The following is a 14766-nucleotide window of genomic DNA, read 5'->3' as shown; positions in this document are numbered from 1 at the left end:
CACCTTATGCACATACAAACAATAAATGTTGTGTAAAAATATTTTTGACACGAACTGAATTAAAAAGTTTCTTCATGAAAAAAGTTAAGTATTAAAGCATTAAAAAAAAACAAACACAATTTTTCAGTTTTAACTATTTTTTTTAACACAATATTTTTATAAAAACTCTTAACATATAATTTGGAGAATTGTCTATAAACAAATAAACTTATCAAATTGTTTAAATTATTACAATTAATTGCAAATAGATTGCTATAAATATAATTTATTACTAATATATGAAAAAACTCAAAACTAAATTAAGCATATAGTGATTTTACTTTGAGTTTGGTGTGTTCATGTGTAACGTAAAACGAGTACTAAAATTTTCTTCAGTTTCTTGATGAGCAACTGGAGTAGGATAGGGTCTTAAAACAAAACTTTCTCCTAAATCGGATAAAGATGGTTTTGAAGTTTATAAAAACTTTATTAAAAATCGAAGCATATAAAATTTACAGCATACCCTCGACGTGAATAGGAGAGTTATGGCAGCTCACAACCTTTTGGTTCTTAGGCATTTCGATTATAGAAGATTGAGAATGTCGATTTGAACCTAAAAATGCGTTGGCGCTAATCATGCATTAACTGTAATAATGTTACGATAGCTATTTGAGCTAAATTTATTTTTTACTTTAAGAAACATGCTGTGAGTTTTTACCCCTCACATCCTATTATTTTAAAATTATTGAAGACATATATGACTGCCAAACTATATAAAAATCTCGGAAACGTATTAGGTACTAAAAAGACGAGGAAAGAGAGATAAAGAGAGAGAGAGAGAGAGAGAGAGAGAGAGAGAGAGAGAGAGAGAGAGAGAGAGAGAGAGAGAGAGAGAGCGGAGGGTGGTTAATTTCTTGAACAGTTATTTAAATTTATTTTTAAATTTTCCTAAAATTAGCATTTCAATCAATAAAAAAATATATCAAAATAGTTTTAACTATAAAAAATTTAACAAATATAAAAAAAAAAATCAATAAAAAAAAACATTAAAATAATTATTTATTGTTGAGGTTTAAAAAAATTACTATTAAAATCAATTAAATATAAATGTCTATATATAAAAATTTTTAATTTTTGTAATTATAAGCAAGAGTGTGTAATCACCTGGTAACTTTATATAAGGGAAAGGTACCTACGATAACATGGAGTTTATGATACCATACTAGTCATATTTCCACAAACATTGTTTTAGGTGAAAAGTGACTACATTTACTAAAGCAACATTTGTATTTTACTTTTTATGAAAAAACGTACCTTTTGCGCAAATATAGTTCTCATAATTAAAAAAAATCAAATTTTGGTTACGGTGATATAGTTTAATTCCTTTATTTATTTCAGATGATTTTATTCTTTATCTTGCAGAAATGAAATTGTTTTGCATTTCCTCTACAGTTTTGTGTATTAATTTGACTACTTATTTAAAGAATTTTTTTTAACAAGGCAGGCACAGCTTGTTTAAAGAAAAATGGTGTCTTTTTCCTATAATGACATATTGACAAGTTGCGCATGTTGGCATACGTATGTGATTATAGGACAGGTGTATAAAATTACAATACATGCAATGTGCATCCATTCATTTTAATGTAAACTAATTCAATAAATCTTTTTTAATTTTAAAGAAAATGTTTAATTTTAGGAACTTACATTTACTTATTCATTTTTAAAATATACTCTAACGTATCAATTCTTGCAGATGATCTTTTATTCTTTAAATAAAATACGTTTCAAAATAAATAATCCTGATAAAGAAAAGCAAAACTCTTGGCCATTAGTGGAGAAGTATTTTATGTTCTGCTGCAAGTGTTGATTCTACAAAAGCTCTCGAGAGTTCTGGTTTTAAGTCAGCTTACATGAAAGTCTTTGCAAAGCATTTTGGAATCAGCAGAGCAGAAGCACTGTGGCAGCAGATGTCAATGCTGACGAGTTTAAGAGAAGATTGATTGTTCCTATTGCAACACGCTGGAACTCAACATATGACTCTCTTAAAGCGTTAAACAACTTATTGGATGCTAATAGGCCAGCTGATCATCGTATAATGACTTAATTTAAGCTTTCTCCATTTCAAGACTGGGAAATTCAGTTCCTGAATGAATATGTCAGTGTCATGGAAAATGTTGCTGAAAATGTCGCTTTGGATAAAGTTCAAGGTAAGAACCAAACATATTTAGAAACTCATTTGCCAACTATTGCAGCGACATCTTTAAAGTTGATGGACTTTCAATAAAAGGGCTTATTGCACTGTGCTCCCCATGTTAACTCTTTGATCTCAGGAATTTTCAAAAGATTTGGTTCACTATTAAAAGACCAAGATTGCCAGTTGACAATCTTGGTTCACTATGAAAAGACCAAGATTGTCAACTGGCATCAGTATTTCAACCAAAGTTTCGTTTATTTTGGCCCGGAAAAATACAATCCAAACCAAGTTCCTCAAGTGTAAAGAGCTATGGAGACAGTAGTGGAAAATGCACTGATTGAAAATTCTCAGGAGGTAACCTAGTAAGTGACCGGGTTTATATTAGGCCGGAGTCGGGTTTGATAAAATATAGTTGGGGCTGGGTTTGTGACCTGGGCTGCATAAGCATTTATACATCCTTAAGTATATTTTTAAAATTCCAAATTCATGTTATATTTTGTATATATATGCATATATAAACATCATTATGATCAATGTGATCATCATAATCATCATAATCATCATTATCATCATCATTATTATCATCATCATCATTAGCATCATCATCAACAGCATAAAAGAACCTAAAGCCTCATAATGATGATGATGATGATCATCATCATCATCATCATCATTTTCATTATAATGATGATGATGATGATTATCTATTAACCATCAGGCTTTAGCCTTCCTCTTTTATTCTGTTTCTCTAATATAAAAAATCTAAAGCATTTTTTTTAACTAAAGCTCATTCATACAATATGTAAGGCACTCTCTTCAAGTTTCCTTACTTCTACCACTACCATTTTCTACTGAAGCCGCTACCTCTCTACATGCTAGTATCTAAATTACTTTAATCTTTTGTAACAAACATTGTTCGATACAACGTTTTTTCTAATCTGTCTAAGAATATGCCTCCTTTTCTTGTCTTGCTAGAGTCACACCACACATCCCTCTGATAATCATCTCTTTCGGCAAATACTACACCATATAAATACTAAAGTTTATATAACAATGAAAGGATATTGTATGCCAGCATCTAAATAAATAGCAAACATATATGTTTATATCCATAATATTTATGCATAAAGTGCATCTTGGAAGCTTTTATTTCTTCTGGAATAAAAGTTTGGAAGCTTTTATTATTTCTCTTCAATTTTAAGTCAACCCTCATTTTACTCCACATTATTTACCATCTTAAGCAATTGCTTTATTAAACGTTAATCATTTTTTTCATCTTTATTACAAGAACATCTCTCTTAAGAACAAGTATCTTTTTATTATTCTAAGAAGCCAATGTAAAAAAGTCCTGTCTAGGGCTGCCAATTTGAACTTTTTTTTAAATGTTCGAACTTGAACACTTTCGAATTATTTAGAAAAAAAGTTTAGTCGAAATTTTTTTAATAGTTTTTATTTATTTAAAATTGAAAACAAAAGTTAAGTACAAAACTGTTAATTTATTTATAGAGACTTTTTATTTGTTTTTAAAAAGTAAATGCAACGCATCATCCTGCAACCAGTTTCTTTTTGTATGTGAAAACAATCCTAGACTCGAGAACTCTTTCACAAAATCATACCTAATTTCACCCTCGTCAATTGCATTCCAAAATCATGTTTTAATAAAACATTTTTAGTTCTTTAGCTAGAGTCAATTCTTTGTTATAATTGCTAATATCGTTACCATTTTTGGCTCTTGTAATAACATTCAGTCTACTTCTCTAAGCTGTCTACATCAGTCTACCTCTCTAAGCTGAAATAATCTTTGAATAAGATTAATTTGCAATACTATCTACATTATTTCTTTTTATTTTGTTCTCAAACTGATTACCTTGATTTAAAACAACTGGGTTTAACAAATATATCATTTTTATGTACTTAATTATTAGTTTATTAACTTTTATTGATGTTATTACATTTGAGAACGTCTTTTTTGTGTTTCTTTGTTAAGTGTCTTGTAATAGTGCGTGTTGAGGCACATTTTGCTTGTTGCAGCTTTTGGGAACAAATGAAAATACTCCTAAACAAGGTGTGCTAACACAGAGGAGCCATTTTTGGCTTGAATTTTAAACCCTTCATAATTTTAATTTCAAACGTTAATACACAGATTAACTTTTTTTAATAGGAAAGAACTGGTCCTACCTTAAATGCGATGGTGATGTAATTTTGATTATACTTTTAGAGTCGCCAGACAAACACAAAACAAAAAAAAGCAAAAAAAATTCAAATTTATTATTTTTACTTATAGTTCAGCTGTATTTACAAAAATTAATGAAAAAGCATATCTTTTTATAAAATTTGTGCTCTAGAATAGAATTAAAAAAGTGAACTCTCTTCAATTGTTCAAAACTCTAGAAAACACTTTGACCAAGTATCCTACGATTAGTCTTCACTCTATTATTAGTTTCTTTATATAAAGGTTTTGAGGTTATTAAATTATTTTTTTCTAACTGTTGTAGTAAAGTTATTCTTGAAGGCCTACCCTCTTCTTTATTTCAAGTAACTTTAAGGGTACCAAAAGTTTCTATCTTTGCTTTTGTATCTTTGCTTATTGTTTCTTATCTACAATAACGATCTTCATGAAATCTAAAGTGGCTCTATTTGCTGACGATTCAACTTTATAATCTTATCTGACTAAAAATCTTCACTTTTTAATTGCTTAGAACAAGCAGCTGATTTTAAATCTTATCTCTCTTCTGTAACAGCCTAAGACTTGCAGTGGCTTATGGATTTAAATTCTGGACTTAAAATCTATAATTTTTGTTAAACAACAAAACTCATTTATTTACTGCAAAAAAATATTGTAATGTTGTTGGCATTTCTATATTGACGAATAACAACCCTCTAACTCTAAGACAAAGTCTAAAAGCACATTGTGAATGTAATTAGACCTACTTTATCTGCTAAGCTTGAGCCACTCTCCCATTGTTGTAAGGTTGCATTTCTTTCTTTTTTCTACAAATACAATCATGGTCAATGCTCAAATGAGCTATTATCTCTATTGGAATAAACCAAAACTCATTCTTGCTTGGCTTTTTATTCAACAAGTTGCATCCTTTTACTATATCTGTCCCTTCGTGTTAAAAAAACTATTATTAAACCAGTTTTTTTCCTTGAACATCAAAAAAAACCTTATAACTCTTATCCATCTTTATGTTTTCCTTTTTTATATAACTTAGAAGTTTTTAAGTCTTTAGTTTTTACATTTTCTAGTATTTTAACTTATTCTCTATTTTAAAGTAACTAATAACTTAATAGTGGTTGCTAGCAATCTTGTTGGAAGTAAATTAGAGTTTAAAAATATACAAATGTATTTAATAAATAGTAAATTTAAGCATAAAATTATAATATATTAAGTATTATAAATTTTTTTCTAGCCGCGGCTATTAACCTCTACTACTTCTTATAATTTTGCCACGGTCAGGTTTGGAAAAATGTCTTATTTTTAGATGGGGCCGGGGCCCCGGTCACTTACTAAGGTAACCAGTACCAGAGCTGAAGATTCAAAGGAAGATGATGATTTTTTTCAGCAGTGTCACTCAACCTCAAGATCTTAATGAAAAATTAAATAATCTTTGGCTCTAAACTTAGTGAAAACATGGTTAGCCTATAGTTAGGGTATTTAGATTTTTTAAAACTTCTTTCAGAGTCTAATATTGTTTGTTTTAGTTTTCTTTACATAATTTAAGATAATAAGCTCTTTCACAGTTTTCCAGTTTTTCAATTCTTATCAGTTGAATAAAAGTTTCAGTTTCAGTTTTTGAAAGATTATGATTAAAATATTCAAGTAAAAATATTTTTAAACAAGCTGAGAATGTTATGAACATGGACAAAACAAAGAAAGAAGCTTTTCCACATTAGATAAAACACAAGAACTTAAGAAATCAACACATTTAGAAAGAAGTTCTCTTGCATCAGATTCCATTAAAACTTCTGTGTCAACATGGACGAATATTTTGGATACAAAAGTTTTCTCTCTTGCCTTTAGCAACTCCTAAAACAGAATTTAAAAGAGTAAGAAAAAGAGAAAAACTGGGCAAATACTTCTCCAAATATCCAAGAATTAAAAGAAAAAGTAATAGAAAATGATAATATAAAAAAAGAAAAAAGCATGATTATAGTTAAAATGGGAAAATTGTTAAAAATTGAAAAACTTGAAGAACGAAAAAGACTACAATGAGGAAAACAATACAAGTAAAAATAAAATTGATTTTGTATCTGATACAGAATGTTTGTTTTGTAAAGAACTTTTTCACAATCTTATTCTAAAGAACCTTAGATTTGCAGAATTTGCTGTCAAAAATGTAACTCTTGATTTCATTGGTTATGTGTGGCATAGATAAAAAAAATTAAAAAAATTCATACTTAAAGTATTTTTACAGATTTTTAATGATATACTGTGTTATTATTGATTTAAAAAAAAAAAAAGGATTGTTTGCATAATTTTTTGAAGGAATGCCATCATAGGAGCAGTTGGTTGTCTATTATGGAATACCTGTACTTTTTTCCAAATAGGACTAACTTATAAAAAAAACTGTTAAAAATTATGAGCGTTATTATTGTTCTACAAGTTACAGAGAATACATCTATATCAAAATTTTTGTTTAAAGCCTTCAGGATATGGATTTTAAAGCATCAAAGTTAATAGACACCATCCCTTAAATTTCGTATATAGTTGTATAAACAATTTTTTAAACATATTCACAGATGTAGAGTACAATGGATGGTGAAAAATGATTCCTGTGATGGATATTCTGTTAAGAAAATTTTTTTCTTTTAATGGATAGCTTTCTTTTATTATTTATTTCTAAATTTTATTTAAGATTTGAAAAACAAATAATAAAAGATATTCGATATTAATTTCTTAACTCTTCAGTTGGTTTTATTATTACTTTCAAAGTGAATGTACACCTGTTGACCTCTCCCCCCCCCCCCCACCACATGTAAGTTTTATACGCTTGGTGGTCTAACCCCCTCTTTCAATTCCATTCACATATGCAAACATGATCACTTTTTTTTTTGTGCTGCTCAACCTTTATAAGCTTAACAGGCCATGAGCCTAAGCGATGTTAACCTTTTATTAATGGGCAAGTGAACCTCAACTGCTACCTTAATTTTTTGCACTAGTGTACATACATTTGTTGGACACTCCCCCCACCCCCATACGCACTTGTATTCAAATTACTTAACTTAAGACGCCCAGCCCAATCCCCTTAGATGCATATGTACTATTTGGATGGCCCCTATTGAACTTGATTTAAAACCAAAAAAAAACTTTGACCATTTTTTGATAATAGAATCATGTGACTTGAGTAGCTGGGTGATGATAAAATCACTTTTTTCAAAAATAATATGTTTAACTATTTCTAAATTATAAAGCACACTTAATAAAAATAATTAAACATTTTAAAATTAAAAAAAATTAAATTAAGAAAATAAAACAATAAATTAAAATAAGGACGAAAAAAAGCTACTTTATAGAAATAAGACAAAAGTTCGATATATCCTTTTTTTTTTAAGACTGAGTTTATTAAACATAAAAACTATAAATATATAACAAAATTTGTAAAGTTTTGGTAAGATATTATAATTAACATTACAATTAAATAAAGTCCTCAGGAATGGACCATCTTTTTTTAAACCTGAAGCATTGGATATTTATAGCTTGAAAACCTCTCTCAGCTACTTCATTTTTTTTATGTATATTTTTGGATGAGATTTTTACCCTATGCAATTAATGCAACTAGATTGGCTTCTAGTGGCTTCTTTCAGATTTGTCTAGTTAGAATCCTCCCTTATTTTAAACCATGCAAGTGACCTAACATAATGAGATATGAAAGAAGCCTAATAAGTAATATATTGCTCTGCTGTTTCGCCTTGCTGAGTTTAAACACAGCTGTTTTGTTTGCAGCTCCAGTCTGGATAAAATATTGGTATTCAAGTATTGCCTAAAGGCAATGCATAGTCTAGAAAAAGAATTAACAAAATGCTTTATCTAATGCATACGTATCATTGATGTTAAAAAAAAAATTTCATGAGACAAACCTAGCCAATAGCTTACAATCATCTTTCCAATTTTTACAGTAGAAGGATGAGAAGTTTTATGCAAGGCATTATATAATTTTTTTAATTGTTGATACTTTTCTTTAAGTTTATTTATTATAACTTAGAATCAGTTAAAGAACAAAATTTTGTTGATGTAGAAAGTTAAATTTTAAATTTTTTTGAAAATAAGGTTCAAAATGTGTGCATTATACCCCATAATACAGAATAGGTCTGTTAAATTGCTCAGACCTTAAAATTCCTATTATTTCACCAGAACGATCATTAGATCCATCTGAAATGAAATAATTTATTAAACCATATCTAAAAATAAATAATATAAACTTTGTAAAAATAAATAATATAAACTTGTATTGAAAGTACAGGTATCACAAATGATAAGGGTAATTTTAAGGGCAACATGTATAAAATTGCTTTACATACATGCTCAACAACTGTGTGGCCAGTTAATACACAGCTTTTTCTTCAAGTCATTTTATGGTCATAATAGATTTTCATTTCAATTTTCTTGTCAAAGATTTCAAATGGCATAAGAAAATCGGTATTAGATTTTTTCTTCAAACATATTTTTAAGCTTTCACAAATTCTTTCAACTTCTTTGGGATTTCAGCTCTGGATAGGTGATGTATGTGATGGTGAATAGCAAGACTTTTTAGGTATTACCCTTTTATGGATCTCTATCTTTTTCTATATACCTTTGAGTACCTTTGAGTACCTTTGAGTACCTATCTATTCCATCTATCATTAAGTTTGACATTATTCTTAAAATTAAGTTTTACATTCTTAATAAAGTAAGTGCAATAAACTTTATGGTATGGTGTATAGATGATGGCAAGCTAAATTTCATATTCCAAAGCTGCTCCAAATATTTTGCAATTATTTGTATATCAGCTTTTATTGGCGATGCGGAGCATGTTGTTAACTAGATGGTGATGTTAGCCAAAATGTACTAAACTTCTGGAATAGTCTTGAAATTGGCCAAAACCAATTTCTTGAAATTGGCCAAAACCAATTTCAAGACTATTCCAAAAGCAGTACGAGAAACCAGCTGTTCCCTGCATTCTTTTGAACATGTTGGTTTAAAGTTATTTGCTTTTCTCTTTGGTGCATTCTTTAGCACTTTAAGCCAGAGATAATGGAAATATATTATAACTAAAATAGAAATTGAATAAAAAAGACTTTATTTCCAACTTCAATAATGATAGTTGACTTAATTTTATATTTTTGCTATCTAACGTCAGCTGATGTTAAATTTGCTATCTAACTTCAGCTGATATTATATTTGCTATCTAACTTCAGCTGATACTATATTTGCTATCTAACTTCAGCTGATATTATATTTGCTCTCTAACTTCAGCTGATATTATATTTTCTTTCTAACTTCAGCTAATTTGAAAAACATCATACAAATTCTCCAATATTTCGAAGTATTTTGCCTAATTTCCATAAAGTAACTAGTTGCACCTAATTTGTGCAAGCTAAAATTCGCATAATCAAATTTGGCACAGCTGTGATGGCTGTTAAAAACAGCTGTTGAATTGTTTTGAGTTGCATATTTCCATATTGTTATTACTAGAATGTCCATGCGTGATACTGCTAGTAAATAATAAATTGATCATTGACAATTCTTCAATTTTTTTATGACTTGACAGGAAATTTAGATGTTGGAAAAAATTTACAATTTGAATATTGATAAAACTTAATTCAGTTTTGAGATTATTTGAGTTGAATGGATTGAAGCTCATGGATTTTATTGTTTAAGGATGTTGCATTGGTGTAATAACAGGCTAATGAAGTTTGAGATAAATTCCTGAACAATGGTATTCTTGAAAAATGTTTAGTTTTGAAAATGTTAAAATTTAGCATACATAAATTTTTCTTCATGACTATTATATTCATTAGAAGAGAAATCAATATTTTTAAAGAATAATTTCCAATATATTACGACGACCATATCACAAAGTTAGACTAAAAACATTCACTTATAATAAAATAAATATTAAATATTTTAATTACCAAATGAGGCAGAGCCAAAAGGAATTTGAAATTGACTGCTTTTTGAAGTGGGAATGGCTGGTTTAGGGGGAACTTCTTCCAAAGCAGCAGGATTTATTGAACGTCTAAACGTATAACATATATATTTTAATAAATGTATATATTTTAATAAATGTATGTAAAACAAAAATAAAAAGTTTAAGATAAAAATGTCAATAAAACTGCAAAACCTTTTTTGAGAAATTTAAAATTTTTAAAATTTGTTTGACACAAAAGGTGTTTATAATAATAGAGACATTTATTATTTTAATTAAACAATTTTATTTTAAAGATTTTTTTTTTTGACATTATTTTACATTTATAATAAAATCTTAATTTAGGTAAAATGGTGCATATGTGATGTTTTTGTTAATAACAACATGTATGTATGTAATGTGGTTAAATGCAAGTAGGTACAGAAAATGTGCTTCAGTCTAAATACTAACTAATACATAAGCACGATCTGGATTAAACATTTTTACCAAATTTAATCTGTGCAAACCACTCTAAGTTCAAACCCACATAAACTAGCATAGGAAGAAACCTAGGTAAGCTACTACTGACTTTTAGCCAGTAAAAGACTTTACAGTTCATTAAATTTTACAAACTCTAGCATTATTTTATAAAAAAAACAAGTATAAAAATAAGATAATACAGTTTTTTTTGCGCTCTCATCAGTGGAGATATCTTAAACGAAAGGAATACTTTTTGGCTTCAGTAAATACATCAACTATCTTTAAGCCTGCTGCTGCAAGGGAGTATGCTGCTACATCGACTGAAGGTTTGGCATGGGGCAGCAATCTTTTTTCTTTTATTATTTTAATAAATATGTTTAAAAAGTCTCCATTGAAAAGAGAGCAATAAGTGAAAAAATAAAATTATTTAGGGCCACATAACTGTACAATTACCCTTTTAAACTATATGTTGATGCAATCTTGTAAAAGGTATACAGGCTCATTCTTAAACTATTTCACAGTTGCATCAATTAAACAAAAAAACAATTCTGCCAGCTTATTTAAACAATGTGTAATAATTTAAACAATCTAGTTCACAATTAAAAAAAATAATATAATTACAATTTAAATAATAATTTATAATTTTAATTATAATTTAATAATTTTTATTATAATTTATAACTTTGATTATAATTTAAACAATCTAGTTCACACTTAAAAAAAACTTATTTGGGCATTATCTATTTTTAAAACTATTCAGCCTACACATGACATACTATTAGGATCATTCCCATAAGACTATCTCCATTTTAAACAAAGTTTGCCATAAGGTACGTTTGCTATTAAAGTTGATTGTTCAGAGCACAGTTCCATATATAGATTTAAAATTATGCCATTTTTCAGTTAAACTTGCAAATGCTTTCAATTAATTTGTACTTTTATAGAGAGAAATGCCTAATAGTGAAAAATAGATGCATCTTAACAGTCAAAATAAACATATCTGAATGCATAAACAAACAAACAAACACAACACTTATAAATTATCATAAAGAAAACAAATGAAATAATAAAATTACCTTCTTAGTGTGTCATACATAATCTAAAATCCAAAAAAGCAATACAAATATAAAGCTTTACAAACAAAAGTAAGTTTTACAAATAAAAACACTTTACAAATAAATAAACAAAATAAAAAATTATTACAGAAAAAATAAAAAAACAAATAGAGTAAACAAAATAAATAAAAATATAATTTACACTCTACAAACTTACACCCTGCCAATTTACACACATGCTTAAAACTGTAAACTATTGCACAAAACTCGATGTATGTCAATATTTTTTAAGTATCTACATTTACATTAAAAAAATAACATGTATCAACCAATCAACAATCTTATTGCTACTTATTATTTATAACTTTGACTTTATCTGAACTCTATTTATAATCTATTATTTATAATCTGAACTATTTATAAAATTGACTTTATTATTCTAATCTTTATTACAGGAAATTAATTTTATTTTCATCATCACTCATTATCATTACTATTATTATCATTGCTAGTAGTAGTAGTAGTAGTAGTAGTAGTAGTAGTAGTAGTAGTAGTAGTAGTAGTAGTAGTAGTAGTAGTAGTGTAGCAAAATGAAAATCTGCAGCACATTTAAAGAAAGGTTAAATAGTGTAGAGCATGTCAACAGTAGATGACAACCTGTGGTAGTTTTGCTGATTAATTGTCAAAATTGTCAAGCAATACCCTGAACAATTTTACATCTTTGGTTTTTGCTGGGGAGATCATTCCATTTAGAGACAATACAATTAGTTAAAATGTGATGTCTGATAATTTCTTATTATTTCCTGTCTTAGTTGTGATCAAGTTTGAATAGCACGAGCTGGAATAACTATTTGTGGTTTGATCTATTTTATATTATTGATATATGTATATTATGTGATATTTTATATTGCAGAATCATATTGTCACGCTCACATCTACGATCTAATGGGGTGATGTTAATTTTTTTACATCTAAGTTCATAACTAGTCTTTTATTGCATGCGTGTCACCCTATGTTGAATTGCTACTACTACTGTTAATATCATTATATTATTACTTTTATCATTGTTACTATTATAGTAATTACTAATATACTTTATAATTATTATATTATTTATAAAACTATTAACATTATAACTATTATTATTAATGCTACTATTGTCAGCATAACTATTGATTGTGATAATAGTTTACAGCTAATGTTTCAATATTGCTGATATTCCTTTATTGCTGAATAAAAACACAATTTTGAAAAAATGTATTTATTAAATACATTTTTTCCTCACCAGAAACATTGCTATTTTTTTTTAAAAGAGATATTTCCCAGGTATATTAGATAATTTTTTATTTATATTATTTGTCTACCAGAACTAAAACACCATATTACAAAAAGCACCTGCAATTTTTGATGTTGTCTAGATTTTTCCTGGTGTTGCTCACTTATTTCATTGAACCTTTGCTTCGTCTCTGAAAGCTCTTTCATTTTTGCTATTAAAAATTGTTGTTCAAAATATTATTTCAGAACACCTATTAAATTTTTATTTTACTTGCTTTATTAAAAAACCTTACATGTTAAGTCCACTTTCACAGCTTAATTAAAAAAATTAAGGAAAAATTTTTCTTTTTATCTATATTCATAGGGGAGAGTCGCCGATAATGGACCACTTTTGTTGCAGAGTGTATAATTCACTCACTTTTGCTTAAATAGTTAACTTTTATATTGTAAACCACTTTTTACCTTCAGCTGAACATATTATATGAAGCTTGTAGTGGTTGATTTATTAATAATTATAAAATATGTCAAAAACGTAAGTGGTCCATATTGGGGGTACTTTAAGCTTGTGCTCCAAATATGGACCATTGAGGTTCCTATTATGGACTAGTTATAAACGGTTTGACTTGGTCATTTAAACAAATTATATACACACTAAAGATAGAATTATTAGAATATAAATACTCAAGAGTATGTAAGCTTCTAATTTTTAACAGGTTTTTAGATGTCCTTTTCGTAAAAAAAAAAAAAAAAGTTATTAAGTTTAAGCCAGCCACCATTTATTTGATTCTAATTCTACCAGTCTCATGCACATGTATGCATACACTTAGTTTTATTTATAAAGTGTTTTACTATTTTAAAATTTAGCACACACAAAAACATGAATACTGATGTGTAATAATATTTCAAAATTTATTTACAAAGTTCACAAATAAAGTCACAATCTGAAGTTCCTGCGCATTCTTCATGTGCCCATCTTTTGCAGGATCGACAGCATATCATATTTTCTATGTTACATTCTCCACACATAAAACAAAGCCATGAACTTTCATTTAAAATACTGGTACTAGTTGTTGAATTCATTTTGGGTTTCTTACATTTCTTTACTACTTTTTCTTTAATTATTTTTGTGTTTTTGGACTTTTTAACTTTTGTGTTTGTTTTTGGACTTTCCTGTAGGAACAGCTTTTTATATGGACTTGAAGTAAGAATTTCTGACTGTTCTTTGCAACACTTCCTTTTGCCTGCACCCTTTGGGGGAAGAACAGGGACCAGTCTCTAAATTGGAGACAAAGCCCGGATGTAAAAAATTAGTGCCTCATAGTGCCCAGAGTTATTTTCAAACATGGTGTACTTCACTGTGATGGGGTTACCACTATGTTCTTCACCATACATCAGCACATTCCTGTTTGCATTGTGAATCACAATTTTTGTTTTCAGAAGACAGGAGATCTGATTTATCTCCCATTCTCCCACAAACGAGTCTGGTTTGGCAATGTGAGCAATACGCTCTTCTAACAAGTTAAAGTGAAGATGCTGGGGTTGGTCAGCATTTAAGACATCCCTGTGCATGTCAACAGACAATATTTCCAAATTAGATATCAAATGGCTAACAAGCTGATTACAAAGTGAGTCAGCCATAGCAGTTTCCTTCAGATGAAGCAGTAGACTGACCAGC

At 28.4% G+C, this 14766-nt stretch overlaps 1 protein-coding gene across 1 annotated transcript in view; it reads right to left on the bottom strand.

Annotated features, from left to right (window-relative positions):
- Positions 1-218: 218 nt before the first annotated feature.
- The window catches only part of LOC101238383 (E3 ubiquitin-protein ligase CCNB1IP1), a 29460-nt gene continuing 14912 nt past the window's right edge, over positions 219-14766 (bottom strand). The window contains exons 7-12 of the mRNA XM_065790666.1: positions 13385-13405; positions 13212-13303; positions 11838-11860; positions 10289-10392; positions 503-592; positions 219-426 (exon numbers count right to left, since the gene is read on the bottom strand). Of these exons, the coding sequence (XP_065646738.1) occupies positions 317-426; positions 503-592; positions 10289-10392; positions 11838-11860; positions 13212-13303; positions 13385-13405 (440 nt within the window). The 3' untranslated portion in view covers positions 219-316. The remainder of the gene's footprint in view (positions 427-502; positions 593-10288; positions 10393-11837; positions 11861-13211; positions 13304-13384; positions 13406-14766) is intronic.

Source organism: Hydra vulgaris, chromosome 02, assembly GCF_038396675.1.
Source record: "Hydra vulgaris chromosome 02, alternate assembly HydraT2T_AEP".
Lineage (NCBI taxonomy): Eukaryota > Metazoa > Cnidaria > Hydrozoa > Anthoathecata > Hydridae > Hydra > Hydra vulgaris.
Note: the sequence above shows the minus strand (reverse complement) of the source record. Positions and strands in the feature narration are given on the sequence as shown.